At 58.1% G+C, this 26,686-nt stretch overlaps 1 protein-coding gene across 1 annotated transcript in view; it reads right to left on the bottom strand.

Annotated features, from left to right (window-relative positions):
* Positions 1-4,236: 4,236 nt before the first annotated feature.
* LRP1 (LDL receptor related protein 1) overlaps positions 4,237-26,686 on the bottom strand; it is a 93,635-nt gene continuing 71,185 nt past the window's right edge. The window contains exons 43-89 of the mRNA XM_007950012.2: positions 25,330-25,534; positions 24,761-24,953; positions 23,627-23,752; positions 23,310-23,438; positions 22,901-23,020; positions 22,589-22,702; positions 22,072-22,221; positions 21,867-21,989; positions 21,407-21,523; positions 21,055-21,183; positions 20,660-20,782; positions 20,423-20,563; positions 20,136-20,326; positions 18,957-19,140; positions 18,791-18,876; positions 18,481-18,600; positions 17,809-17,996; positions 17,500-17,705; positions 16,935-17,123; positions 16,204-16,352; positions 15,701-15,794; positions 15,427-15,543; positions 15,098-15,217; positions 14,490-14,612; positions 14,234-14,359; positions 13,690-13,806; positions 12,905-13,011; positions 12,685-12,817; positions 11,817-11,936; positions 11,585-11,707; positions 10,792-10,932; positions 10,552-10,686; positions 10,353-10,472; positions 9,295-9,563; positions 8,526-8,704; positions 8,005-8,111; positions 7,633-7,749; positions 6,988-7,164; positions 6,695-6,835; positions 6,382-6,555; positions 6,017-6,178; positions 5,389-5,563; positions 5,162-5,263; positions 4,938-5,002; positions 4,753-4,843; positions 4,524-4,668; positions 4,237-4,377 (exon numbers count right to left, since the gene is read on the bottom strand). Of these exons, the coding sequence (XP_007948203.2) occupies positions 4,237-4,377; positions 4,524-4,668; positions 4,753-4,843; positions 4,938-5,002; positions 5,162-5,263; positions 5,389-5,563; positions 6,017-6,178; positions 6,382-6,555; positions 6,695-6,835; positions 6,988-7,164; positions 7,633-7,749; positions 8,005-8,111; positions 8,526-8,704; positions 9,295-9,563; positions 10,353-10,472; positions 10,552-10,686; positions 10,792-10,932; positions 11,585-11,707; positions 11,817-11,936; positions 12,685-12,817; positions 12,905-13,011; positions 13,690-13,806; positions 14,234-14,359; positions 14,490-14,612; positions 15,098-15,217; positions 15,427-15,543; positions 15,701-15,794; positions 16,204-16,352; positions 16,935-17,123; positions 17,500-17,705; positions 17,809-17,996; positions 18,481-18,600; positions 18,791-18,876; positions 18,957-19,140; positions 20,136-20,326; positions 20,423-20,563; positions 20,660-20,782; positions 21,055-21,183; positions 21,407-21,523; positions 21,867-21,989; positions 22,072-22,221; positions 22,589-22,702; positions 22,901-23,020; positions 23,310-23,438; positions 23,627-23,752; positions 24,761-24,953; positions 25,330-25,534 (6,604 nt within the window). The remainder of the gene's footprint in view (positions 4,378-4,523; positions 4,669-4,752; positions 4,844-4,937; positions 5,003-5,161; positions 5,264-5,388; positions 5,564-6,016; positions 6,179-6,381; positions 6,556-6,694; positions 6,836-6,987; positions 7,165-7,632; positions 7,750-8,004; positions 8,112-8,525; positions 8,705-9,294; positions 9,564-10,352; positions 10,473-10,551; positions 10,687-10,791; positions 10,933-11,584; positions 11,708-11,816; positions 11,937-12,684; positions 12,818-12,904; positions 13,012-13,689; positions 13,807-14,233; positions 14,360-14,489; positions 14,613-15,097; positions 15,218-15,426; positions 15,544-15,700; positions 15,795-16,203; positions 16,353-16,934; positions 17,124-17,499; positions 17,706-17,808; positions 17,997-18,480; positions 18,601-18,790; positions 18,877-18,956; positions 19,141-20,135; positions 20,327-20,422; positions 20,564-20,659; positions 20,783-21,054; positions 21,184-21,406; positions 21,524-21,866; positions 21,990-22,071; positions 22,222-22,588; positions 22,703-22,900; positions 23,021-23,309; positions 23,439-23,626; positions 23,753-24,760; positions 24,954-25,329; positions 25,535-26,686) is intronic.

Here is a 26,686-nt window from a genome sequence, read left to right as displayed (position 1 = left end):
CCCGGCCGCGCCCCGCGCGCCCCCTCCCGCCCAGCTGGGGGCACCGAAGGTGACTTTCACCCCGACACGCCCTAGACACGCCCCCGGCCCAGGTGCGAAAAGGAGGGCTTCGAAGACTCACAGACTTTGCATCCGAGAGGCCTGGTCTGCGCCCCGAAGGCAAGGGTCAGGGCATGGGACTGGAGGCCCGGGGCCATACACCCGAAGAGCTGCACAGCGGAGATGGAGCCCAGAGAGGCTGTGAGAGTTGGGTCCCTTGATGCTCTGGGCCCCTTCTATGCTCCGGGCCAAGGTGGGGCCTGGGGCAGAAGCTGGGCAGGGCCGAGGTGAGGGCGGGCGGGGCCTCGGGCGGCTGCCGCCTCGCAGCGCTGACGGGGATGGATGGGCGCCCCGCGGCTCATTCGGCCCGGAGATGAGAATCATTGATCACGGACGGAAACCCCATCACGTCTGTCAATAGGGCTGACAAACGGCTCCCGCTGCCCCCATCCCCGCCCCACAGCACCTGCGCGGTCTCAGGACCCCTCTGCTAGACCAATCTTCCACCTTTATCCCCCCTCCCGCCGCTGACCTCCGCGCGTCCCGGCGCGTCCCTGGGCTGATGGGGGCTTTGGGCAGGAAATCCCCCTCAGAGCCGCCCGCCTGGCCTCTCTGTCCAGTCTCTGTCCCTTTCTTCCCACTGTCCCATCTTTCACCATCAGCTCCTTTCTCTCCTTGTCCCCTTTCCTGTCTGTCTCTGTCCTTGTCTCTTCCCTTCCCCGGTCCTGTCTCTGTCCCTATCCTCTACCCCATTTGTTCCTCAGCTCACCGCCCCACCTCCCGGTCTCTCTCTTCCCTGACCAGGGTAGTCTTCAGCTGTCAGCTGTCAGCTGTTGCTAGCGCTGAGGCTGTGGCTGAGGTTGTGGTATGACCCACACCTAGACAGTGAGAGACAGGGATAAGCAAAGAGATGAAGGGATAGGCACACACCTGGAGACACAAACACACACACTACGCAAGCACACAGATGCATTTGTGGGACAAGTCACACCACAGAGGTGAGCACACACATGCACAATACAGTCACATACACAGACCAGCACACACATACACAGACAGGTGCACACCTAAAAGCACACCAACACACACACAGATGGACACCTTTGTTTCACACACACATAGGAGCATACACAGAGACACAAACAAATGCACGTTTGCACCAATAGAAACTCACGCTCATCCAGGTACTCAGAGAACACCACCCCCCTTGGCAGAAAGACAAACATCCATAGACAGAGATGGACACATACACTGAGACACACACACACATGTGTACTTGGACCAAGAGTCCAAAAGACAAGCTGAGGCAGACATATATATGAAAGTACATACAAAGAAATAGACAGGCATAGGGATGTAACAGACTCAGAAAAAGGGTCAGGGAAAGGACAGGGATGCTGAGAGGAAGAGGCAGACACAGAGACAGAAGCCAGGAGGCAGGAACCTGAGTGCAGGCAGGTCAGAGAGGAGAGAGGCAGAAAGGGATAGGAGTGGCTAGGCCCAAGGCCAGAAGACCCCAGTCAGAATCTTGAGCCCAGAGCTCCAGCCTAAGGGATGCTACGGCAGTGGGTAGGTGCAGTGGGCACACCCAAGTTTGGGCTGCCCAGGACAAAAGCCCCTCTCTAGGGTCCTGCTCTTCTGTGGTCCAGACCCACCTCATTCCTCCTCTTTTTCCTAGTCTCAGGTCACCCTCTTCTGTCTCTAGCTACATGAGCGTGCACGCACGCGCGCACACACACACACACACACACACACACACAAACCACTCTCTGCCCTTTGTAATGTCTCCATCTCTGTCGTTCTGTTTCAGCCTCTGTCCCTGGTTCTTCCCGTCTCTTTTCCTTCTCTGTATCAAGCCCCCTCCCTCCTTGCAGGTGGGGAGTGTTGAGTACTGCCTCCTGGTGGATCTTTTCCCAGTGGTCCTGGTGGGCAGAGGGAGGATGCTGACAGGAGAGGTGTGAGTTCCAAACCGCACCTGGGGACCCCTCACTCTTCCCAGGATCTTGAGGCGACAGGCATAGAATCAGTGGCTCTCCAGGGGCACCAGATGTATGCCTGGCAGAGGGAGGGGGAGGGTGGGTGGGGCTGCTGTTAGTGGGGAGCAAGCAGGCTTTGGAGGAGGGAAGGGAGCTGGCTGGTGCTAGGTGAAGAGGGTGTGGCAAAATAGCCCAAGGAGAAGTGAGGGGCTGGGCTAGGGTCCACTTGCAGGTGCATAATTAGTATGTGTTCGGGTGGGGGCCCTTGCTGGGCTTCTGGATGCTCAGTGATGCGGGAGCACGGATGCCATCTGGTGGCCAGAGGAGGGCATGAGTTTCTTTCTCAGCCGTTAACAAGGGTGCCCCTATACTGGGCAGGTTTGCTCTGGGGATCCTTGGAAGGCAAGGTACCCGCCTCAGAGCTGGATTAGATGCTGAGGCTGGAGATGGGGGTCTCAGAGCTAAGAAGGAAGGCGAGGGTTCTTATTTCTAGAGGTGCCTAGACCCATAGCATCCCCAAGGAAGAACACCAGGGATGAATAGAGTTGGGAAGTTGAACCAGTGAGGAAGGTGGAATGAAAGGTACTGCTCCCCTTTGAGAGTGGGGTGTAGGCTTTTCAGTCACCCTCCCTGAACTTGTATATACTGTTGAGGAGTGAATGGGGCTCTAGTCCTCTCTTTCAGTCCTGGCCATCGTAAAGCTGTGTGACCTTCTGCAAAAGGTTCCCTTCTCTAGGCAGGGGTTGAAGTAGACCTCGGGCTTCTTTGTGGGTTTCCTTCCCTGCCAACCCCTGAAATGTCTAAACTAATTGGTCAGTTGGTGGCCAGTGGGGCCTGGCACACTGGTATTCTCAGAGCTCTCCTTCACCCCAGGTGTCTCCTTCTGAATCCAGGGTTCTACTCTTGGTTTCTGACTAGTCTCCATGAAGTGTGCACTGCAGTTAGGGCTTCAGGAGCAAACTCAGGCAGGGAGAGGTGTTTGGAACCACCTTAAAGGGTTGAAAGCCTTCATGACCTCAATGTATTCTTTTTTTATGGTGAGAATTCTCAATGTGGGAGATAATTTTGAGTAGGGAGGGGAATGGTGTTATCCTATAAAAGTGACAATACAAAGATCTTAGAGTTGGTGTCCTAGAGTCAGAGGCAACACAAGGTCCAGAAAGGTGAAGTCACCAGCTCAAGGTCACACATCCAGGAGAAGCAAGTCTTCATCAAGTCCAGTGCCACCCTTCTTCCTCTGCTACAGCAAGATGGAGAGGGAAGGAGTTGAGGTGGGGAGGTAAAGGCCACTGGACACCAGCCACTCAAGAAGGCCTCCAGCTCAGAGTAGGGCACCCTCTGGTGGCTGGAACACGCAAGCACAGCCCCAGTTCTCAGTCTCTTACTCATAGGCAGACACAATTGGCTTTTTTTCTTTTTTACAATTTTATTTATAACAATATCTGTGTTATTTAGTTGTAAAGGAATTCAGCAAAAATTATTAAAACGTTCACGTCCCCAAAACGGGGCTGCCCGCTTGCCCTTCCTTGCTGTGCCCCACCCCTTCCTCAGTCCCCAGGGGAGGGGAGGCCAGGAACTGTTCACCTAAGAAAGCCTCAGGCCAGGAGCTTCGGTGGGGGTACTGAGAGGTGGAGGGCCTGTCCGGTGGGGTACAGATCGTGGCCATTTCAGAGGTGCCCCTGGAGTGGGGACTGGGGCTTGGGGTGGCTTCCCTCAAGAAGAACTAAAAAACTCCCTCCTTTCCTTCCTACCTCAGCCAGAGCCCAATCTTCCAGACAGGGGCAGCAGAGTCCTCCGCCCCCAAGCCAGCCCTCAGGGAGTGGGGGCAGGCCGCAAGGGGAGAGCCTTGACAAAGTGTCTTGTATGAAGAGGGGGAGGCAGCACCACCAGCTCTCCCAGTGGGGGTGCATTTGGGTGGTAAGGTAGGAGGAAAGTCCCCTCCTACCTTTAAGCCGAAGGAGCCCCCAGAGCCTCCCCTGCCCCCTCCTCGAAGGCAGCACTGGGGGCGCTGCTGAGGAGCAGGCAGGGAGGAGGGGAACGGAAAGAGAGAATACTGTGCTCGCTTGCTCACTCACATATAAAAAGTAACTCCTTCATTTTTACATTTATACATCCAGCAGGGCCGGAAAAGGGCTTGCTGGGGCGGGCAGGGGCGCTCATCAAAGGACTTCTCTGGAAGGGGGCAAGAGGCTCTCTGGGGGAAGTCCAATAGGGCTGGGCCCTAGGCCAAGGGATCCCCTATCTCGTCCTCAGGGCCTCGGCCCAGGAGCTCTCGCTTCTCGTCCGTGCTGGCCAGAGAGTGGCGGCTCCCGTGGCCACCCATGTAGAGTGTGGCATACACGGGGTTGGTGAAGTTGGTGGGCTGCAGGGTAACAGAGAGTTCAGGTGGGGCTCGGAGGTACTCCACCCCCTACCTTCACCCCATCACCCAGCCCAACACCCTTAGGCACCCCACCCGAGCCTCTTGACCCAGCCCTGGGAGCCTCCTCCTCTGTCCTCCTGGCTCACCTTGTCAGGGTCCAGGGCAAAGTCAGCATCCAGTAGGCCACCCACATCGTCAGGCTCCCCGCCCTCATACATCTTATAGGTGGGGTTCCCAATCTCCACGTTCATGGCCCCGTTGGTCATCCGCTGGTGCTGGAAGCCCTTAGCCCTGGAGAGAAGCAGGAGTATAAGGGCGTGGGGGCTCTAGGAGGGTAAAATAATGACCAGAATGTTCCAGTCCTCCATGGCTCACCCTCGGACTCGCCGCTTGTACCAGAACACCACTCCAGCCACCAGAAGGAGCAGCAACAACAGCAGCAGAGGGATGAGGATGGAGGCCATGTCTGGAAGGAAGAGGTAGCAACTGAGTCAGAAAGGCCCAGGGAAACAGAAGGCAGGGCCTGGCAGCCCTGCCTGCCCCTCCCCCGGGCCACCTACGTCCTGGCTGCTGCTGACTGACGACCTGGTCCTCACACCGGGGGCCTGTCATGTGGGGTGGGCACCTGCAATGAGGAGGGACAGAGCTGAGTAGGCATGACCACCCCAGCCATTGCTCAGGGGGGAACCTGGGTGGGGTCACAGGGTTCCCAAGGTGCCCCCGCTCAGCTGGGAGGAAGGAGAGAGGGATGATCAGTGTCTGGGCAAGGCTCAGACCAACTCACTGGCACTCAGGCATCATTTTGCTGTTCATGGTGCAGGAACCGCCATTGCTGCAGTGGCCAACGCAGGTCAGACAGCTGGGGGCCACTCGGCCATCAGAGCAGCTGCAGGAAGGAGTCAGAGGGTGGGACTGGGCTGGTGGTAGTGGGGTCTGTGGTGGGCAGGGCTGGGAGTGCAGGACCAGGGCAGGGCCCAGGCGGGCAGGACTGTGAAGGCAGGGCCCACTTACTTGCAGGTGACGTCCCCATTCTGCTTGTTGACCACACAGGTTCCCTCCAGGCAGCGGCTGCATTTGTTCACCTCGCACCTTGGTCCCTCGAAGTAGGCAGTGCACCGGCACTGCCGGGAGCCATCCGCAGCCATCTGGCATGTGCCAAAGTTTTCACAGTAGCCAGAGCACTGCCCTATGGTGGGGGTAGGAGAGGAAGTGCCTCAAGTCCCACCCTCAGGAAGATGCTCTCAGGTGGGGGTGGGGAGGTGGGCACCTGAGGGCACTCTCAGGAACTGTGCTGACACCCACTTCCTCCTGAGTCCCCTTCTGCCCCCATGTCATACGCTTCAGGGTACAAGGACTTCTCTGAGTATCCTGACAGGGCACTGTCTTTTTTCTTCTTTTTCTTTTTTTTGGCCCTGCTTTTTCTTGAAAAATCCTAATGCCAGAGGGCCCACTACCTCAGGGGAAATACGGTAGCACCTCTGTGGGGGAAGCACCAGCAGCTTCGGCATGGCTGAGCTGTGCATGGCCTCCTACCCCAACTTTGCTTCTGCGGTCCTGGGCCCAAGACAGCCACTGCCCTAGGGCTCTGGGCTCCCTGGCTCCCCTCACTCCCTCCCTGGGCCCAGGATGGCTCACTTACGGTACTGGCAGCGGTCACCCAGGAAGCCAGGGAGGCATCGGCACTGGGGCTGGTTGCCTTGGTTAACAGTGCAGGTGCTGTTGTTGGCACAGTAGCCTGCACACACCTGCTGGGTGCATTTGGGGCCTGTGAAGCCTGTGGGGCACCGGCACGTGGGCATGCCTGGAGGAAGAGCATGTGTGAGCGGGACCATGGCCCATGAGCCACCCAGCCCCACTGCAGAGGAACGGGGCTGGGAGGGAGGCAGAAGCTGAGACGGACAGGGCACTGGGGTTGTGGAGAGGTAAAGCGAGGTACGCTGGGGCTGGGGGTTAGCCTGAGGTGGGCCAAGGGGCAAGGTCCCAGCTGGCGGGCAGGAGGCGTACCGGAGGGGGAGGCGGCACAGGTGCCCCCGTTTCGACAGTGCTCCCAGCACTGGTCCAACTCGCACTTGTCACCGGTGTAGCGGGGCTGGCAGCGGCACTTGGGCTGCCTCCGTGCATTGAGAAAGCAGCTGCCACCATTGAAGCACTGCAGGTTACAGGTTCCAGGCCGGGGGGCTAAAGGAAGGACCCATCAGGGGGCCAGGCCAGGGAACAGAAGGGAGAGGGGTGGGAGACAGGGGTGGAGAGTTCAGGGGCCACAGGGAGGAGGGTTGTCAGGCATGGGATGGGGTACTGGGGAGGGGTATAGCCATACCATCTGGTGGGGGTGTTGGCGAGGGCACAGCCACACAAGTGCCATTGTCCAGACGCTTGCCATTGGGGCAGGTGCAGACAGGCCCACTGGGGCTCAGCAGACAGAGCCATTCACACTTCTTGCGGTCACAGGGGTTAGTCACTACAGGTTTGGGTGGGGTGGGAGGGTACTGAGCAGGGCCTTCCCTGAGCCCTGAAGATCTGGAACCCTCCCCTCCCCACCAGCACACAAGCCCACAGCTTTGAACTCCCAGCCCCTCCCTTCCCCCACCTGAGCTCTCCCTCTCCCCGTACCTTCGGGCTGCTTGTGCTGATGGTATAGGACCACATCAGAGGCATGGCTCAGGCCCCCCGTCAGGTTGACCAAGGGGCTGTGTCCAAACTTATGGATCTTGAAGACACGATTATTGATGTAGGTGACGCCATAGATGTAATCCTCAAAGACATCGATGCTAAAGGGGTGACTTAGGCCTGAGGAGGGGGTAAAGTCAGAGGGGAACATGGTGGGCATCCAGGCTTTATCACTGTTCAGGACCTTGGCCCCTTGGCCCACAGGCAGCTCAAACTCAACATGTCCAAAACCAACCTCCCCCAACCTCTTCCTATGCTCAATACTGGCACAAAGTCCCATCACTCCCAGACATCTGGGTGGCGACTATCCTCTGCTTCTTCTCCTACATCTGTTAAGTTCCTACTGCTGCTTCTGCAGCTCAGTACTCATTGGCAGAGTGAATGAATGGACAAGTAAGTCTGAGGGTCAGGGTGAACCTCAGGCCTGTGGACTGGTGCAGGGGGAGTCCAATTGGGAGAGGGCTGGAAGGTACTGTAAGACTGTTGGGGGGCCAGGCCGATGTGGAATGGGGTGAGGCCTTTGGACTCAGTGGGAGGTGGGAGTCCTGAAGGCAGGGCTGGGGGCCAAGGCCGCTGCCCAGCTCTGACCTCGTTTGCTGTCAGCAGCCACAACAGGGTCTGTGCCATTGAGCCGGATGCTGCCGATGACAGAGAGCTTGGCATCTGCCCAGTACAGCCGCTCATTGTGGTAATCCACTGCGAGGCCTGGGGGAGGCAGAGAGCAGGATGAGGGACCAGCCTCTCCCACCCCAGCCGGGGGGAGAGAGCAGTACTGCCTTCTATCTGGGCCAGCTTCACCCTGCTAATGCGACCAGTCCCAGTCACCTCCTCTGGGAAGTCTTTGTAACCCATCTGCCCCTTCCCAGTCCAAGTGTCCTCTGTTCCCCCTAGCTTTTGTGTGACCTCGGCAGGGCTGGGCTCAGCATGCTGTCCCTCAACACATTCCAAGCCCCCACAGACCTGTGGGCCACTGGATGTTGTCCTGTACCAGTGTTTCCCGAAGAGTCCCATCCATGGCTGCGGTCTCAATCTTGGGGTGGTTCCCCCAGTCTGACCAGTACATAGTGCTGGAGAGGGAGAAGGGGTGAGTGTAGGGGGGGCCTGTGGACTTCTAGAGGCAGAAGCCCAAAGGTCATACACCAGCATCCTGGCCTGGGCCCAGGGTCTGCTGGACATTGGGAGGGGGTGTTTTACCCTCTGACAGAAAGAACCAAGGGGAGTCAGCTTCCTGACTAGGTTCAGAATCTTTTACTCTAAAACTACAACATGCTGACCTGGAGTCTCCTGAGTGGTTCTGCTGGGGCATTCAGGACAAAGGTAGTGTTTGGCCAGCCTGGAAGGTGAGGGGCCTGAAGGGAACCCTGGCCTCAGGCTGGTCTGGGAGGGAAGGGCACGCCTTCTCTGGATGCTCGGTACCCATCCCATCCCAGATGTTCCCAAGCACCAGCCCAGGAGCCTCCCCCTGCAGGACACTTGTGTACCCCCTCAGCGGGTCCACCACAATGGCATGGGGTTCATCGATCATGCCCGAGATGAGTGTCTTGCGGTTCTCGCCCTTCATCTGTGCCACTTCAATCACATCCCGGCCCGAGTCAGTCCAGTACACATTCCCAGCCACCCAGTCAATGGCGATGCCCCTTGGCATCTTCAGACCTGAAATCTGAAAGGGGGTGGGCACAAGTTCAAGGGCTACCCCCTTGCCCTTCCCTGCAACACCTATTCTACCAAGGCCTGTCCCTGCTAAAAAATCATTTGCACTGACAACCAATCTCCTGGCTTCAAAGAGATTAAATGGACATGTATTGGTTTGCTCTTAGGTATTAGACTTGGAGCTTTGACATGCTGCGTCAGTCTTCACTAAATGCCTAAGAGGTAGGGATTATTACCTGTTTCATTGATGAACAAAGTGAGGCCCAAAGAGGCAAATGTGTTGTCCAAGGTCTGCACGGTGGGTAGCAGAGAAAGCTGGGAACTGAACCTGGCTGTGACGCCAAAGGCATCATCATGCCCAGCTGCCTTTTGCAGGTTTCTACAGTTGGGCTGCAATGTGGCAGAGCCGAGTACTATTAATTCTTACTGCTCGTCTATTTGTCGTCTGTGCCTCTGAGCATAATCCTAAACCTGCCCTTTGTCCTCCAGAGAGAATCTCAGCTTTTACCCCCTTCCATTGCTCTTCTCAAGCTTTGCTCTTTGGAGCCCTCACCCACTCTGCCTGTGGGTACACCCAGGCTGCCTGGGCTGGATGCTCACATTGAGGTGGGTGACACCGCGGTCGATCTGCCGCCGGTGGCGGTTGGAAGTGGTAGGTGGTGCAGCAGGTGGCAGGCTACGGTAGGAGATGGTGCCCGTGTGCCAGTTGGTCCAGTAGACACGACCAGCCTTGACGTGGACATCCATGGCATCGATGCGGACACTCTCATCACCCTGGAAGGCCTGCTCGTAAGCAGAGTGGGGGTGCCCAGGAAACAGGCTGCGGATCTCATTGTCATCGGCGATGTACAGGACCTGGTATTCGGAGCCTGGAGGGGCCAAAGGCCAGAAGTCAGTAAGGAGTGACAGGCAGGACAGAAACCAGGGCTGGGGGCTAGTGGGCCTGGTGCTGGAAGGGGGGCACTTAGGATGTGGTGCCCAGCTCAGCCCAGCCCACCCCCTTTCATGCTAAAGATCTTCTCTTCTGGTCAGAAGGGTCAGTTCCAGCCAGAAGCCTGTGCTCATCTACCCTCAGTGCCAGACTCCAAGGCTCCAGCTTATGTCCCCTGAACTTCCTTCCTCCTCACTGCCCTTGACCCGATCTAGTGTGACCAGCTACTACAGGAAATCTGTCCCTGTCCTTCTAGTCCCAGAGACTTTTGCCTTTTTATGGCTTGTGACTAGCATCACTGTGCTCTCTGCTACACACTGCCTGACATGCGCTCACGGGTGCACAGGTGTGTGTGGTGGGGCTGTAAATGCACACAAATGTGCATGCCTACACATGGACATACTTGGAATGTGTATGTGCATACACATGCATGTGTATCTGTGTCAGGTACATGTCAAAGCATGTGGGGAATATGCAGTGGGCACGAGTGACTGTGTACATGAGCTGACGCGTGCCTGTCCTGAGAGTAGCGTGAGGACTGCACTTCTGCCTGCGTGCTGCCAGCACTGTGCTCAGGAGTGGGTGGACAGGAAGCTGGACCTGTGGGTTTGGGGCTCTAGGCCTGGGTAAGGGTGTGTGGAGGAAAACATGCCATTTGAGTCTCTCCCACTGCACATCCTGGATGTTGTCTAGCCCTACCCTTCCTGGACTATCCTGGCTCCCATACCTTCAGCCTTGCAGGTGTTGTGTGTCTTCATGAAGTTCCGGGCACAGCTGCAGAGGTGGCCACCCTTGGTGTTGTTGCAGAGCTGGGAGCAGGTGCCAAAGCGCAGGCACTCATTGATGTCTAGGGGTTACAGAGAAGGGTCATGAGGCATCTCGAGGCTGGGCTGTCTGCCTGCCCCCTCTCGGTTCTGCCTTCCTACCCTGGCATCCCGGATGGCCTGGCACGGTGTGGAAGCCTGGACGGCAGGCGCAGTACGCAGCTTTCTCGGTACGCACACAGCGGGCCTCATCCCCACAGATGCTTGCGTTAGTGGCGCAGCTAGTCAGCTTGGGGTCTGTGGGGGACAGAGAGTGGGTCCCCTTCCCTGAGCCATCTGAGGCCTGGCCTCGAGTCCTTGGCCTTCCCAGCCCCTACTGCTGAGCAGCGTGCCTGGCTTTACCGATGCTGCAGTCCTCCTCATCCGAGCCGTCCCCACAGTCGTCGAACATGTTGCAGCGCAGGGAGGAGGAGAGGCAGCGCTGGTTCCGGCACAGGAATTCCTTCTTATCCTTGCAGTGAGGGGTCTGGGCGGTGGGGGGCTCTGGGGAGGGCGGGGGCGTCAGATTCTGTGCGTTCACCCACCCTGAATCCTTCTCTCACGAAAACCAAACTCACTGCCATTGAGTTGATTCTGACTCATAGAGACCCCCACTGGGTTTCCGAAGCGGTGAATCTTGACAGAGATAGATTGTCCCAACTTCCTTCCTCAGAGTGGGTGGTAGGTTTGAACCTTTGGTTAGCCAAATGCCTTATAACCAGAAGGTTGGCGGTTCAAACCCATTCTGAAGAAGGAAGATGGGGCAATCTATTTCTGTCAAGATTCACTGCTTTGGGGTCGCTATGAGTCAGAATCGACAGGATGGCAGTGAGTTTCTCCTCCCACAAGGACCCCCCAGTCAGCCACAAAGCTAGTGGGTCCCAAACCTGGCTAAGCGTTAAACATGCAGGGGAAGGTGGTTAAACGTTCCGATTCCCAGTCCCCCACCTCTAAGATCAGAGCATTGGAAAGCCTGGGGCACCTTCTCCAGGGCCATCTCTTGCCCAAGAAAGTGCCCTCAGGCTCCCAGCCAGAGATCTTGCCCTTCCTGAGTGAGTTCCCTGCCCCGACACAACCCCCTCTTAGCCCACCCCCACGCCCACGCAGCACCCTCATTACAGGCCCTTCAGGCTCCCCCTCACCGGCCCCTGCTCACCACAGTCCTCCTCATCAGTTCCATCCCCGCAGTTGTCGGTGCCATCACACTGGCGCCCAATCCACAGGCAGACGCGATCGTTCTTGCACCGGAAGGGCCGGTTGGGAGGGCACAGGAACCCGGCTGCCAGGTGGCGGGAGCGGGAGCCAGAATCAGGACGGGGCTGCCACTGGAAGCCTGAGAGCCCCGCCCCCGTCCCGGAGCCCCGCCTCCACCCCGCCCCGGGTCTCACAGCACTCTTCCGGGTTCTCGTCGGAATTGTCTCCACAGTCGTCCTCGCCGTCGCACTTCCAGGCCAGCGGCTTGCACAGAGTGTTGTTGCACTGGAATTCGTCCAAGGGGCAGGTTCGCACTAGGAGCGAGGGAGATGGAAGGATGAGCCTGCAAGGCAGGCTGTAGGATCTCATGTGAACCTCCTCCTCCAATGTGGGGATGGGCAGCCCAGCAAGGTCACCAGGCAAGCAGTGGTACAGCAAGACTGGAACCAGGTCTACTCATTTTCTACCGGACGGGGCATTGGGATGGAATTACCTCCCCTGGCAGAATGTGCAGAGGGTCCAGAGGGCTCTCACACTGGTGACAGTACCAGGCCCTGGGGCCCCTGCAGTTCAGTGGCAGGTACAGAGGGGGCCCCTGGGCTGTCTGTACTGCCCAGTGGGGTCCGTGCTCCCAGACCAGCTGGTACACATTCCCCTCCAGGATACTCAGCTCAGGCAGGTCAGCCAGGGCTGGGGTGGCCTCACTGCCCCAGGAAAAGGAGAGAGTAGGGACTCTGATTCTCAGGGCAGCTCACATCTTGTGGGAAGTGGTGGAGCCTGGATGGACACAGCCAGGGTGTTTCTGCTGGATGTTACCCTGACCGGTCCCCTTGCCTAGGTGTTCTTGTTCAGGGCATAGCCAGCACAGATGTCCCCTGTGGCCCCGTGCCTCGTTCACTGCCATCACCCCAATGCCTAGGGTGTTGCCTGGCTCATGGTAAAAGTGTTCAGTAAATATGTGTGGAACAAATGAACAATGAATACAGGCAGGGAAGGATGAGTGGACGATGGGGCCCTGTAATGGAGAAGGGGCTGTGGGAGGGCACAGCTAGAGGAGCTCACCGCCAGTGCCACAGGCTTCCTCATCACTGCCATCCATGCAGTCAGCGTCGGCATCACAGCGCCAGCGCAGGGGGATGCAATGACCACTCTTGCACTGGAACTGGTCCATGTCGCAGCGGGGGGTGCAGTCTTTCTGTGGGTACGGAAGGAGGTGGCCTGGTCAGATCTGGGTACCTCTGGGGCCCTGCCCTCTCTTCTTCCTTCTGGTCTCCTTGCCCACCTCGTCTGAGCCATCCGCACAGTCATGATCCCCATCACATTTCCAGCGCCCAGCGATGCAGCGGCCATTGGCACAGGAGAACTCACTCTCAGAGCAGGGACGCGGGGCTAGGGGAGGACAGGGGAGAGATGGCCCCAGGAGGGTGGGCATAGGGATCAGCTCTTGGGGCATCTCAGCCTGGGGCAGGGTGATAGGCCCAAGCCCAAGGCCCAGTCCTCAGAGGCCACAGCCTCACAACCAAGATGCCCAACTAATCCTGGGCAGAGCCAACTGGCTGCCCTAACAGGACAGCCAGGCACAGAGGGTGTCCATATTCACCACTCTGGGGACAGACAGAGAGAGAGAGCACCGGTCCTTGGCCCTGCCCTCGGGACAGACTGTGTGTGGGGAGGGAGGGGGTGGACAAGACCACTGAGACGAGCACCAGGGTTTGAAGAGGCTGATAAAGGACAGTGGGCAGAGGCACAGCACAGGGATGAGTGGGCTCTGGGGCAGAGGCAAGGCATGGTGGGAGCAGGGGCACATCAGAGACACCTACCTCTGCAACCCCGAGAGGACAGTGTGAAAATGGAGAGAAACATGAGATGAGGTGAAATGGCACAAACTCAAATACACAACATGGAGTGGGGTGGGGTGAGGAGGGAAGGGGCCTGACCCCCTGCCCTGGGAGATGGGCACCTGCCCCAGTGCAGCCTGGTGGCAGAAAGGGCATGGGTATTGAGAAGGCAGGAATCCAAGGTCTGCTAGGGAAGGGTGCCCTGGTAGGCGGGTGGAGGGGGACATACTGCAGCTCTCCTCATCAGAGTTGTCCCCACAGTCATTGTCGTAATCGCACTGCCAGCGGCCTGGCACGCAGCGGTTGTTCTTACAGCGGAACTGGTACGGCTCACAGGTGCGCTCATCTAGGGAGGCAAGATGGGGACAAACAGTGGGGGGCAGAGATTAGGTCTCAGATGGGTGTGATGAGGTAGTTAGGGCCAGCAGTGTGAGGTGGTCAGCTATGGGGAGCCCACTTGTGTTCTGAGGGGTGGGGTCCTGTAGGAGGTTATGAGGAAGGAGGGACATGGGTGGGTGGGCAGCTGCTGTGGGGAGGGATTAACAGATCCCGGGGGGTAGAGCAAGCAGAGAAGATTCCGCACAGGTACATGCTGATGAGGTGTGTGTGTGGGGAAGGACAGGGGAATCAGACAGGATGGTGGGCACAGGGGGACATGGCAAAGCCCTCCCATGCCTGTCCCACAGGAAGCCTGGTGGCGGGACCTACGGAGACAGCCAGAAGACAGCCCTGGCCTCCCCCGCCATCCGTGGATGCTGGGCAGCCCTGCTCACCGCATTCTTCCTTGGGTTCATCCGAGCCGTCCCCACAGTCGTCTTCCCCGTCACACTTCCAGCGTGCTGGGATGCAGCGGCCCGAGTCCTTGCAGCGGAACTCATCCACGCCACAGGTCATCTGGGCTGCAAGGGGCAGACACAGTGTGAGGGGAAGCTCCTTTCTGGAGTGAGCCACGAGAAGAGGAGTGGGTGGGAGCAGCAGGCACTGTGGACGGGCATGGGCTCTGCGCTCCGGAGGCACCAAGCAACTCACTGCAATTGGCGGGCTCGTCGCTGCCGTCCACGCAGTCATTGTCCCGGTCGCAGACCCACACTCGGGGAATGCAGCGCTTGGTGATGGAGCACTGGAACTGGTTGGGGGCGCAGGTCACCTCGGCTGCCGGGTGTGGAGGTGTCAGGGAGAGAATGAGAACCTCCCCTTATGCCTCCCACCCCAGCTCAAAATCACAGTCTTCTCCCCACTGAGCCCTGACGCCATCCTGTCAGCCATTTCTTGGGAAGATAAAGTTTCTTTCTGCCCCCAAGCTTCCCTGCCATCGTTCGGCTGTTTTTTTCTAGATGTGCAATCTCTATACAAGCATGCTGATTTTATGAGCAAACCAAGTTACGCCCAATGTAGTTTATGCTGCCCATTTAACACTGCTGTGTCAGAAGGGAAGTTGGGCAATCTACTTCCGTAGAGATACCACCTTGGAAACCCAAAGAGGGGTCGCTATGAGTGGAATCGACTCCACGGCAGTGAGTTTGGTTTTTGGTTTGGTTTGGTAGAGCAGGGGAGGCCTCTCAAAGCAGCAGTGGGGAGACTTCACTGTGACTTTGGCTGCCATTCCCTGTTCCCGGCCCCCAGCCTCGGGCACTCACGGCAATCCCTCTCATCCTCCCCGTCTCCACAGTTGTCCTGCCCATTGCAGCGGAAGATGCCGGGAATGCAGCGGTTGGTATTGGTGCACTTGAACTGGCTGGGCAAGCAGACGTGGATGTCTGTGGAGGGCGGGGAGGAGGCCAGGGTAACTAATGGTGGATGTGAGGACGAAGGGGCAAGGGGGGGAGGTGCAGGCTCAGGGCTCTGAGCAGCAGGAGGCCAGCCCTGAGAGGTGGTGGTGCTGTGGGCGGGGGCTTCTCTTGCCCTGGGAGCACAGTAGGAAACCCTGGGGGAGGGAGGGGCACAGGGGTAGGGGAAAGCCCTTTACCGCAGTTGGCCTCATCACTGTTATCCTGGCAGTCATTGTCCCCATCGCAGATGAAGGCAGGGTTTGTGCAGATGCCCGTTGAGCACTGGAACTGTCCTGGGCGGCACTTGAACTCAGCTGCCGGAGAGGGGAGCTGGGCATTAGAAGAGTCGGGGTGGGAGTGGCCAAGCCTCTGCCCCAAGTACCACAGCTGCTGCCTGAGGCTTCTCTGGAGACATGCCGACCAGACACAGCCGGTGAGGCCCCTCTTGCCACCCCTGCCCTGGGCACTCACGACAGTCCGAGGGCTCATCCGAATGGTCCCCACAGTCGTCCTCTGTGTCACACTTCCACCAGAAGGGGATGCACTTGTCATTCTTGCACACAAACTGGAGGGCAGGTGGGGGCAAGAGGGGTTGGTGGGGGTCTGGGGAACTCAGACGGTTTTCTTTTGAGGGGCTGGAATGTTTCAACGAGGTGGTGGGGTCTGAGTGTTTTGGAGGAGGTTGAGTTGGATGGAAGGTTGGGGTGTGATTGGTGTGTGGGAGGCAAGGGTTGGGGGTATTGGTGAGGAAGGGGTAGGATTAGGGTGTAGGGGTGTTTGTGTGAGGGGGCACGTATAAAAGTATTGCTGTGGGGAGACAAGAGGTAGGCAAGAAATGTAGGGGGGTTAGTGTGGGAAAACCAGATGCGTGAGGCTATTTGAGCAGGTGCTGGGCTTTGAGGAAGAAGTGGGGTACTGGTGTGGGGAGCAGGGATGGGGCGCTGGTGAACGGGGTGGAGAGGGAGAGCCCTCACCTGGCTTGCTGTGCAGTTGGACACACAGGTACGCCCATCGCCACCCAGATAGAAGTTGGTGGGGCAGGCACATTTGTGGCCGCCCCCAGGGGACAGCAGGCACAGGTTGCTGCAGCCACCATTGTTGACCTTGCAGGGGTGATTGGGCACTGCCGGAGGAAAAGTGGTTGAGGGCAGCCAGCTAGATGGGGGCCGGGGGGATGGCGCTCAGGCCTCTGGCCGAGAGGAAGGCATTCACAGCTAACACATTGTCAGGCCTTCTAAATGGCTGCCGTGGCCACTGTCCTGGGCAGAGCTGTGCAGTTCTAAGGGCTGCCTCTTCCGGGAGGAGCTGAGGCTCACAGGAGAGGAATGCCTCAAGGTCACAGGGTCAGGGCCAGCACCAGGCCTCAGCTCCATCCTTCCTCAGCCACACCTCTCTGCCTTCCAGGCCATCTTGGTGTTTTTTAACACTTGCTTGATGGGTTTTAGGGTCTTACTGCTCCCACTCCAGGTTTGGATCCAGGCTGGGCTGCAGCTTCCCAAGGGCTTGACCATATCTTGTCCACACCCTCTCTGAGTCTCCTAGTACCTGGCAGGACTGCCCAGGTAATGCCGGGGAAGGGATGGGACAGGAACTCCTGCTGAGACTGTGAGTATCCTGACTGTTGCGCCTGGGTCCCCACCACCCCATTCCAGGGGGCCCTTGTGCTTCCCCACCCTCCGACTGCCCCCACCCTTGGCCTGCTTACCATCCGGCTGGCGCAGGGCATGGAAGACATGCAGGTCCATGGGTCGGTGCAGGGTGCTGATGAGGAGGGTCTTGTTGGCGCCAGTGGTCTTGTGGGCACGATTGATGGACTTTGTCTCCCAGTCAGTCCAGTAGACGTAGTCCTCAAACAGGGTCAGTGCGAAGATGTGCGGGATATCCTGGCTCAGCACTGTGGGCGGTGGGGAGACAGCATGGCCTGTCAGTGCCAAGCACCTACCGGGTGGCTACCTACTGGCCCTTACTTGGTCCCACAACAACCCTGTGAGGTGGGCATGATCCCCAGTCCCAGGCAGGAAAGTGGCTTCCCACTGTTGCAAAGGCAAGTGGCAGAGCTGGCATTCAAACCCGGGACTCTCCAACAGAGGGTCATGATCTACAATACTTCATGGCTACTGGGAAGTAGGGGAGGCTGGAGTTCACAACCCCAGCCTTCCATCCCCAATGTCCTTGGGGCCCCATCATCCAGGGCTATACATGGGGAAGTCTGCTCCCCTATTGATTCAGAACCCTATCTGCTGGCCCAGGTAGCACACTGGCACACTGACCGACGTGGCGATTGGAGCCATCCAGGCTAGCAAACTCAATGTAGTCCTCACGGGCATCAGCCCAGTAGATGCGCTCGGTGACATAGTCCAGTGTCAGGCCATTGGGCCACGTGATCTTGGTGTCCACGATGACACTGCGGCTGGACCCATCCATGCCAATTCGGCCAATCAGGGAGTGGTCACCCCAGTCTGTCCAGTACAGGTACCTGGAACGTGGGTGGGCAGTGAGCCCCAAAAGGTCCTGCTACTAATCCACTTAAGTGGACTGTCTGCTTCCAAGGGCTCTGTCAACCCTCCTTGCCCACATACCCATTCTGCACGTCAACCACCAGCGCTCTGGGCTCACGGAGACCAGAGCTGACCAGTACCGTCCGATAAGCCCCATTGAGCTTGGACACTTCGATGGTGTCTCGGCCTTTGTCACACCAGTACAGGTTGCCGCCCACCCAGTCCACGGCCAGCCCGTCGGGGTTGCTGAGGCCTGTCCGGTGCAGCACCTACAGGTGGGGGCAGAGCCCTGGGTGACCTGGGATAGGACATTCAGCTTCCCCCATGTGCCAAATGGTACAGGTTGACTCTCCCAGTGCTGCTGGAAGGACAATGGGTATAAAGTGCCCAGCTTATCCCTCATATTAAGTAAGTGCTCAGAAGGGGCCCCAGCCCACCATAAGACAGAGTAAGCCTCCAGTGGGTGGGACCATCAGTCTAAGGGAGGTCAGATATAAGGGAGACTTCCTGATGACTAGGGAGCCCTAGGCATGATGTGAAGGGAAGAAAGAGAGGAACTGCCTAGTCCCTGTTCTCTGGGCTTGAAGGACAGGGAGAAGTTGGCACAAGAACCATGCATGGACTCAATAGGGGAAGAGGGAGGAAGGAAATCGTCTCTGTAGTAAAGTGGAGAGAAGGGGAGATGACCTTACAACAGGGGGCCATCTGGGGTGGGGTGCTTGGGGGCTGGTCTCTGGGCCCCCCATTTGTCACCTGCACGTTGCTCCCGTTAAGGTGCATCCTTCGGATCATGCTGCCCTGGGTGGTCACATCTGTCCAATAAATCATCTGCTCTCGGTAGTCGAAGTCCAGGGCGACAGCATTGTTCAGGCCCTGGATTTGGGTGAGGGGAGAGTGGAAGATGCTGGGTGTGGCAGCATGGGACCCATGTGCCTCTGGGGAGAGGGCTGTGGAACTCACCAGGGGGTGAGGCCCATGGGCCAGTGGGAAGGTGGGGGTATTGGGTGAGGAAGGACCTCTGGGCTGACTGGGTGGGCTGGGGTGAGGAGGCCAGATTTGGTACCTGTTTGAGCAGTGTGTAGTTGGAACCATCTAGGTTGAGCTTGCGCAGGTAGTACCGGTTGGCGAAGATCAGAAACGGCTCCTCGTCTACAGACAGAAGATCCTGGGCTTAGTGCCTGGTTAGGGCACCTCTGGTCCCCCCCGCCCCCTCTGAGTGCCTATCCTACCAGTCACAGCTTTGCAGCTGTGGGGGTGACCGCCGCGGGGGGCATAGCCCTCCACGCACAGACACTTGTAGCTGCCGTGGGTGTTGATGCAGCGCTGGCTGCAGGGGAAGGTGGTGCTGCACTCATCCACGTCAGCACACGTCCGGCCGTCATCCTTCAGCCGGAAGCCAGGGCGGCAGCGGCACTGTGGACAGAGAGAGCCCAGGACTGGGGTGGTGCAAGGGTCTGAGTTGTGGGGGGCACCACTCCCCAAAAGCTGTGGGCCTCACACCCTGCAGGCCTAGGGTCAGAAGCCCTCTTGGGGCTCTGACTCCCTCCACCCTAGACACCTGGCTCTGAGGGTGAAGCCGAGCCATGCTGGGGGGACGGAGCATCAGTCTAAAGGAAGTCAGACATAAGGGGGACATCCTGATTAGGGAGACCTGGGTATGACGTGAGGGGAAGGTGAGGAGGAATTGCCTAGTCTGTTCTCTGGGCCTGGAGGATAGGGAGAAGTCAACCCAACCAAACCATCTAGTAGGGTGGCTCTCGCCCCCACTGAAACCACTCTCTGAGGTCACCAATGGGTTCCGTTTCTCCACCCAGAAAAGGAGGCTCAGGCCTCATTCCACATGGCCTGGGGCATCATTTGACAGAGCCGATCATGCTCTCCTCCTTAAAGAGCCTTCTTCACTTGGCTCTTTTCCCACCTCAGCAGCAGTTCCTCTACTGGACCCCCATAGCTCTGCCTTCTCAGTATTGGTGAGGCCCAGGGCCAGGCTGTGGACCTTCTCTCTGCTGCATTCACTCCTTGGGGACCTCATACATTTGTACTCCATCTCGAGGGTGATGATGCCCAGATTTCTATCTATAGTCTGCACCTTCCCCTTGAACTCCAGAAGGTATGTCTGGTGCCTACCTGACATCTGCTCTCCCCTTTCCCTCACACTGCTCATCCCATCTGACAGCAAATCCTGCTGGCTCTACCTTCCGAACACAATCAGCATCCAACCAAGCAGAGGTTTCTGCTCACTTCTCCATCCCCAGTGCCTAGAACACTACCTGGCATAGAGTAGGTGCTGTGAATGAACACTCGCTAAAGGAATGGGTAAATGAGTGAGTGAATGAATGAGGGAGTGGAGAAAGGAGTGCCTGCCAGGCCTGGGGGTGTGGAGTTGCCCACTGTGGGGCTGGGCACACCTTGAAGCCAATCTTGAGGTCTTCACAGTCCTGGCTGCAGCCACTGAGCTTGCGGCTGAGACACTCATTGACATGGCAGCCGCGCTCGTCCGAGCCATCGCCGCAGTCATCCTGTCCATTGCAAAGCAGCGCCTCAGCCACACAGCGCCCACTGCTGCATAGGAACTGGGAGGAGGCATTGCACTTGTGCTCTGGAGGGACAGAGGTGGCAGGTCAGCTGGACCTTGGGCAGTCTGGGAACAAGGAGTAAGGGGAAAGGGTGGGCAGGGGAGCCATGTGGGGCCCACCTGAGCTGGTGCAGTGGGGGTTCTTGGGAGCCTCGTCACTCTGGTCATGACAGTCATTTTCACCATCGCACTCCCACTGGCGGGAGCTCAGGCAGCGTCCATTGGCACAGCGGAACTCGTTGGGGCCGCAGGTCGGGTACTCTGGGGGAGAGGAGGCCAGTGAACTGGGTACCTTGGGCACAGCCCACACACGCGCTGCATAGCAAGCCTAGCCTCTTGTACAGCCCTAGGGCTTACCACATTCAGGGGACTCATCAGAGCCGTCTGCACAGTCGCGGTCATGGTCACACACGAAGTGTTTGGGGACACATTGACGGTTCTGGCACATGAACTCACGAGCGTCACAGGTACTGTTGTACACTGTGGGCAGAGGTGGGCACAACCCTGAGCCTGGCCCAAGTGCCCTTCCCCTGCCCACTGTCCCTCCTGGCCCTCAGCTGCTGACTGGCCACCCCTGCCCCTGGCAGAAGGGAGTCTGGACACCTGAGTTGTAGATATGGCTCTGCTACCAACAGACTGTGCAACCCTCACTAAAGCCACTTCCACTCCTTCAACCTCAAATTCCCCATCTGCAAAGGGAGTCTGTGGCCATTTGCTGCCCAGCCCCACACCTCATGGCCCCTGCCACTCACAACAGCCAGCTGCGACGCTCTCATCAGCTCCATCAGCACAGTCCTTGTCCCCATCACAGAGCCAGCGCTCAGGGACACACACATGGGTGCCAGGGCAGGAGAAGGAGGAGGGGCCACACGTCTTGCCTTCTGTGGTGGTGGTTGCGGGGACAGAAGCCACTGAGAGACCCTCGAGCAGGTCCCTGGCTGCCCACCCTCCTCTACCCCAGCTGGGCAGCTGTGATGACATCTGTCCTGCTGTGCAGTGCCCAGTGCCGGAGGGCGTGTGCGTGCGTTTACGTATGTGTGTGAGCGCATGTGCAGGGGCCTTCCTTCCTTGGGGCACCTCCTCCCAATCCTGGCCACCTCTTACCACAGTGAGCTGCCTCGTCTGAGCCGTCCCCGCAGTCATCGCTGCCATCACACAGCCACTGTTTGGAGATGCAGCGATGGTTCTGGCACTCAAACTGGGCCTCCGAGCAGAACTTGTCTGGGGCAGCCGGAAACCGGAGTTAGACGAGGTGAAGGGAGGTGATGGACCCTCAGCTGGGCAGGCAGATGTCAGGGAAGGGCGGGAGAGATGCCACGGTACTCTTCTTTTGGGGGGCTCAGCAAGAACCAGAGAAATGTTCCCCCTTCCCGAGCCCAGGACAGAGTAGGGAGTGGGAAGTGGGAAGTGTCTGGTGTGTGAAGGCCCTGGGTGTGCCCTTCTCCAAGGAGGGGACTAGGAGGCAGGCCTAGCCAGGGTCCCCGTGGCTCGTGAAGCCCTCTGCCCCCACTGCAGACTCCTCTGGGCTCCCCACTGGGGCGGTGGGGTGCTGGCAGCCACTCACTGCAGTGAGTCTCATCCTCGCCATGTTCACAGTCGTCTTCCTTGTCACACGTCCAGCTCATGGGGATGCAGCGCCCACTGGGGCAAGCAAAGTAATTCAGGGGGCATCTGGGACGCTTTGCACCTGGGGGGCAAGGGAAGGTGTGAAGGCACTCCCACCCTCAGGGTTCACCGCCCGCTGCACACCTGCCCACTGCTGGTCGGACCTGGGCAGTCACGCTCGTCGCTGTAGTCACCGCAGTCATTGGAGCCATCACACACCCAGCTCGGGGCGTAGCATAGGGAGGTCCTCTCGCAGGGCTGGAAGAGCACGCCCTTCACCCCCAGGCGGAAGTAGCTGCTGCAGTCAGTGGCGCCTGCCAGGGGCGGTAAGGGGTGATACCTGGTTCTCCCAACTCACCCCCCAGGGCCGTTGTTGGCCCACACAGTGCCTTTGTGTTTCAGGCAAAAGTGACTGCTGGGAAGCTGTCCACATTAGGATGGCAGGAGACTGTAGAGCACTCCACACCTTCTCTGGATGCCCGGGGAGCCCAGGCCTGGAGCGCAGGCAGAAGAGCCGGCCAGGGGAGCCCAGGCCTGGAGCGCAGGCAGAAGAGCCGGCCAGGGACAGGGTATGGGGCCAGAGGGAGGCAGAGAAGAACAAGGGCAGGAGCCAAAGGTGTGGGCAGGGAGTGAGCTAAGCGGCAGAGCCCAGGAGAGACCAGGAAGGTGAGTATCACTCACTGCAGTTCATTTCATCCGAGGCATCCTCACAGTCCACAAACTGGTTGCAGCGGCTGGAGTTCCCAATGCAGGTCCCATCTCGGCAGCGGAACTCACCCACATTACAGGCTGTCTCTAGAACAGCACCCGCCAGGGCCATCAGCCAGAGGCCTCCCCTGGGGGCCAGGAGGGGCCAAAGTATCTGCACCAGAGCCTTTGGGGCCTGGGGACAAAAGCTCAGCAAGGGTGGGGTGGGCGAGAGGCTCAGGACTCAGGGCAGGAGTTCACGCTCAAATGAGGGCTCTGAGGCCCAGGGCACCAGCATCCACTCACTGTTGCAGGGGATCTCGTCAGAGCCATCCCCGCAGTCATCTACCCCGTTGCACCACAGCATATTGGACACACAGCGCCCGTTGTTGCACTGGCGGAAAGTCTTCTTGCAGCGACGGGAGTCTGTGCACAGGGGCAAGCTGCCAGTCAGCATGGGGTATAGGGAAGGGGGCACCTCCCATGAGACGCCATGCGTTCACTCTCTTGATGAGCATGTCAGTCCCGCTATGTGCCTGACACCGGCTAGTAGGGTTCTGGCTTTCCTGAGCTCACTGGCCATGGAGTTTTCACTCCTCTCATTCCCGTGCTCCACCTTGTGGGGGCTGAGGCTGGTGACTGTGGGGACAAAGAGCTTGACTTGGGAAGCAGGGCTGGGGCTCTGGGATGGCAGGGGCTGGGGTGGGCCCCTTACTGCAGTAGGAGGGCTTCTCGTCAGACTTGTCCTTGCAGTGGGAGACACCGTCGCAGGTCAGGCTGAAGTTGATGCACTCCCCGTTGGCACATTCAAACTCATCCTGAGCTCGGCATGAGGAATTCACCGCTGGGGGGGATGACGCATTGTGAGCTAGGGAGCAGGAGCCCTTGCCACCCTCTCCCACCTTATCAGGAACTGAGACCACCCTGTGTCTCTACAGTAAAAGGCTAGGGGTGGGGTGGGGCTGAGGTGTTGGAGCATCTGGGAGGAGGGGGGCCCTCCCGAGTCCCAGGGTCCCCACCAGCCCCTCTCACCCCGGCAGGTGAGGTCCTCCTGCAGGACACGGCCCCCTCGGCAGGAGCAGTTGACATGGCCTTGGTGGGTGAGCAGACACAGGTCCTGGCAGCCCCCGTTGTTGATGCGGCACGGGGAAAGTTCACCTGAGGCGGGGGGGCAACAATCGTGCCGAGGAGTGTGGGCTGCTGTGCCACATGCAACACACCCCCACCCTCACACAGTGTCACTGGACTTCCTGGCAAAATGGTATATGATGGGGCTCTGGCAAGAACCCTGAGGAAGGAGTGGCAAGCTGGAGAGGGATTGTGGGGAGGCCCCAGGGTGAGGAATGTTCTAGGGTGGGTCTGTGCTTAAGAATGTGTGTGTCTTAGGGAGGTGGAGTGGGCTTGGAGGTGTGTTTCAGGGAGGTTCTAGTCTAAGAAGCCTTAAGATCGTGAGTGTAGTGAGGCTCCATCTCTGTGAATAGCTGTCAGCCAGGCTTGTGTGCAGGTGGGTCTGTGTGCAGGCATGCCTGAGGGTGGATGTGGGCAAAGCTTGGGATGCCAGGTTCTGGAGTGTGTAGCTCCAGGTGGGGATGACCAGGGGATGTGGTGGGGGTGCCCATGGTGTGACCCTGTGAAGGATGTTATGACATGTATGTAGGTGTGTGGGCAAGTGAGGGCTTGGATGGGAGGGGCCCTGGTGTGTGCAAATCTGTGGGTGTGCACTGATGTTTTGGGGACCTGAAGTGTGTGGGGGGTGTTAGCTGCCTCTGAGTCTCTGCCCCCCACCTCAGGGCAACACCATGCACAATAGGACAATCATGATTCATAGGATTTTTGTTGGGTGATTTTCAGAAGTAAATCACCAGGCCTTTCTTCCTATCTGCCTTCGTCTAGAAACTCTGCTGTAACCTGTTCAGCATCCTAGCAACAGGCATGCCTCCACTAGCAGATCGGTGATGGCTGTGCATGAGGTGAATGGAAGGCAGGAATCCTGCCACTGAAGTACCACTGCTCCTTATAGGAGGGGGAGGTGTCTTGGAGTTTCTTGGGAGTGAGGATGTGCAGGTGTCTCCACATGGAAACCCTGAGGAGCAGGACCCAAGGTGTAGTGTGTGTACATGCAGGGGGTGCACAGGGCATGAGGCTGGTGCCAGCAGCACCACTCACAGCTGTTGGTGTCGTTGGCCACGGCGATGATGCCCATGGGCTGCTGGGGAATGTCCACGCGCAGCAGCTTCATGTCGCTGCCCACGTACTTGTTGGCCCGCTGTACCGCCCGCCGCACCCAGTCTGTCCAGAAGATGTGTTCCCCGTACACAGCCAGACCAAATGGGTGGACCGGCTCAGACTTCAGGATCACCTGTAGGCACAGCACAGTCACTGTCACTGGTGCAGACTGTGCCTCTGACCCTGACACGGCTTCAGTGATGAGGGGGGCCTGGCCCTGGCCCAGCCCTGGTAGAGTCACAGAATGCGAAGACCCCACAGTAGCCTCTAGTCATCTTCTTCATTTAATTGATGAGGAAACCAAGCCCAGGCAAGTTGGGAGTTGCCCAAGGCCACATGGCTAAGGAGCAGTGACAAGCTTCATGTTCTCCCAGCTCTTCCCACCATGCCATGCCACCTCCCCTTCTGATCTTCTATACCTGGGTGGTCAACTTCTTGAATGACCAGCCCTCCCCTAACCCAGTCTCCTCTCACACCAGCCCCCTGCCTGCCCAGCCTTGCAGACTCACATAGCGGTGGGAGCCGTCATACTCGCACCGCTCAATCTTGTCCAGGGTGGCGTCAGAGAAGTAGAGCTTCTCAGCCCGGTGATCAATGGCCAGGCCGTTGGGTGTGCGGATGTCCTTCTCAATGAGAGTCAGGACGTTGGCGCCGGACAGGGCTGCCCGCATGATGCTGGGGTGCTGCTCGTTCCAGTTGGTCCAGAACATGAGGCTGGCAGATGAGAGGGACAGAGGGATCAGAGTTAAAGCCAGAGTCTGCCATGGAGGGCACAGGTCAGAGCATGCAGAACCCAGAAGTCAGCCAGGATGTGAGCCAGACCCCAGAGCCACAGGCAGTCTAGGAGCCCATCAAGGAACACAGCCCAGTTGCCTAGGAAGGGTTGGGCTTCTGTGTCAATGGTATGTGTATATACATCTGTGTATGCGCCTGCGTGTGCAGGTGCATGTGTGCACATCTCAGTGTGTGAAATGACTGTCCCCGTGTACTGAGAGACAGCAGAGCAAAGTCAGTCAGCCTCTCCCTGGTGAGACCCTTGAGACTATGGCCCTTAGTTACCCTTCAGGTTTGGAACTCAACTCACTCCTTTGGCTTCCAGCCAGACAACAGACAGGCATATAGGGTGAACATTTACATCAGGTAGGTACATTCCTTGGAGTGATCAATCGTGGGAGAACAGAAGGGCAGTGTTTGCCCAGGGAGACAGCTCAGGGGGCAGTAGTGCATGGGATGCAAGGACACAGAAGAGGTAACTACAAGGAGGAAGTGGGAAGAGAGCTGTTACATTGTAGGGAATTGTAGTCAATGTCATGAAACAAACTGTGTATGAACTGCTATATGGAAAATGAATTTGCTCTGTAAACTTTCCCCAAATAAAAAAAAAGTTAGGCTCTACGGGCTCCAATTCTGGCTCCACCACTCACCAGATCGGTAACCTTATGCAAGCTACTGAACCTCGCTGTGCCTCGGTTTCCTCTGCTCTCACTTGGGGATACTACTACTCCGTGCCTTGGTGGTTGAGAGACACAATCAGTTAATAACCATCTTAACGACAAATGGTAAATGCTGTGTGTCTTTTCTGTGATTTTATCTCAAACTCTTCTCTGCTTCCTGCAGTGAACCTGGCCCTTTTCCAAATCACCCAGTAAACCCTTGTTAAGTGTCTGGTGTGTCCAAGGTCTTGGGGATACACTGATCCTGCCTCCTCTGTAACTTAAGCCTTTTGCTATCTGGGGTTTGAGCCCCAGCTCTGACCTTGAGTGATCCCCTTTACCCCCCTAAGACTTGGCTTTCTCATCAGTAAAGGAGGTGATGAAAGTGATAGCTTCCGATTATGCTGTGCTCCTGGGGGTGGGGCTGTGAGGC

The sequence above is a fragment of the Orycteropus afer genome, unplaced genomic scaffold (assembly GCF_000298275.1).
Source record: "Orycteropus afer afer isolate SDZICR_OR568_19922 unplaced genomic scaffold, OryAfe1.0 scaffold00261, whole genome shotgun sequence".
In the NCBI taxonomy this organism is placed as follows: Eukaryota; Metazoa; Chordata; class Mammalia; order Tubulidentata; family Orycteropodidae; genus Orycteropus; species Orycteropus afer.
Note: the sequence above shows the minus strand (reverse complement) of the source record. Positions and strands in the feature narration are given on the sequence as shown.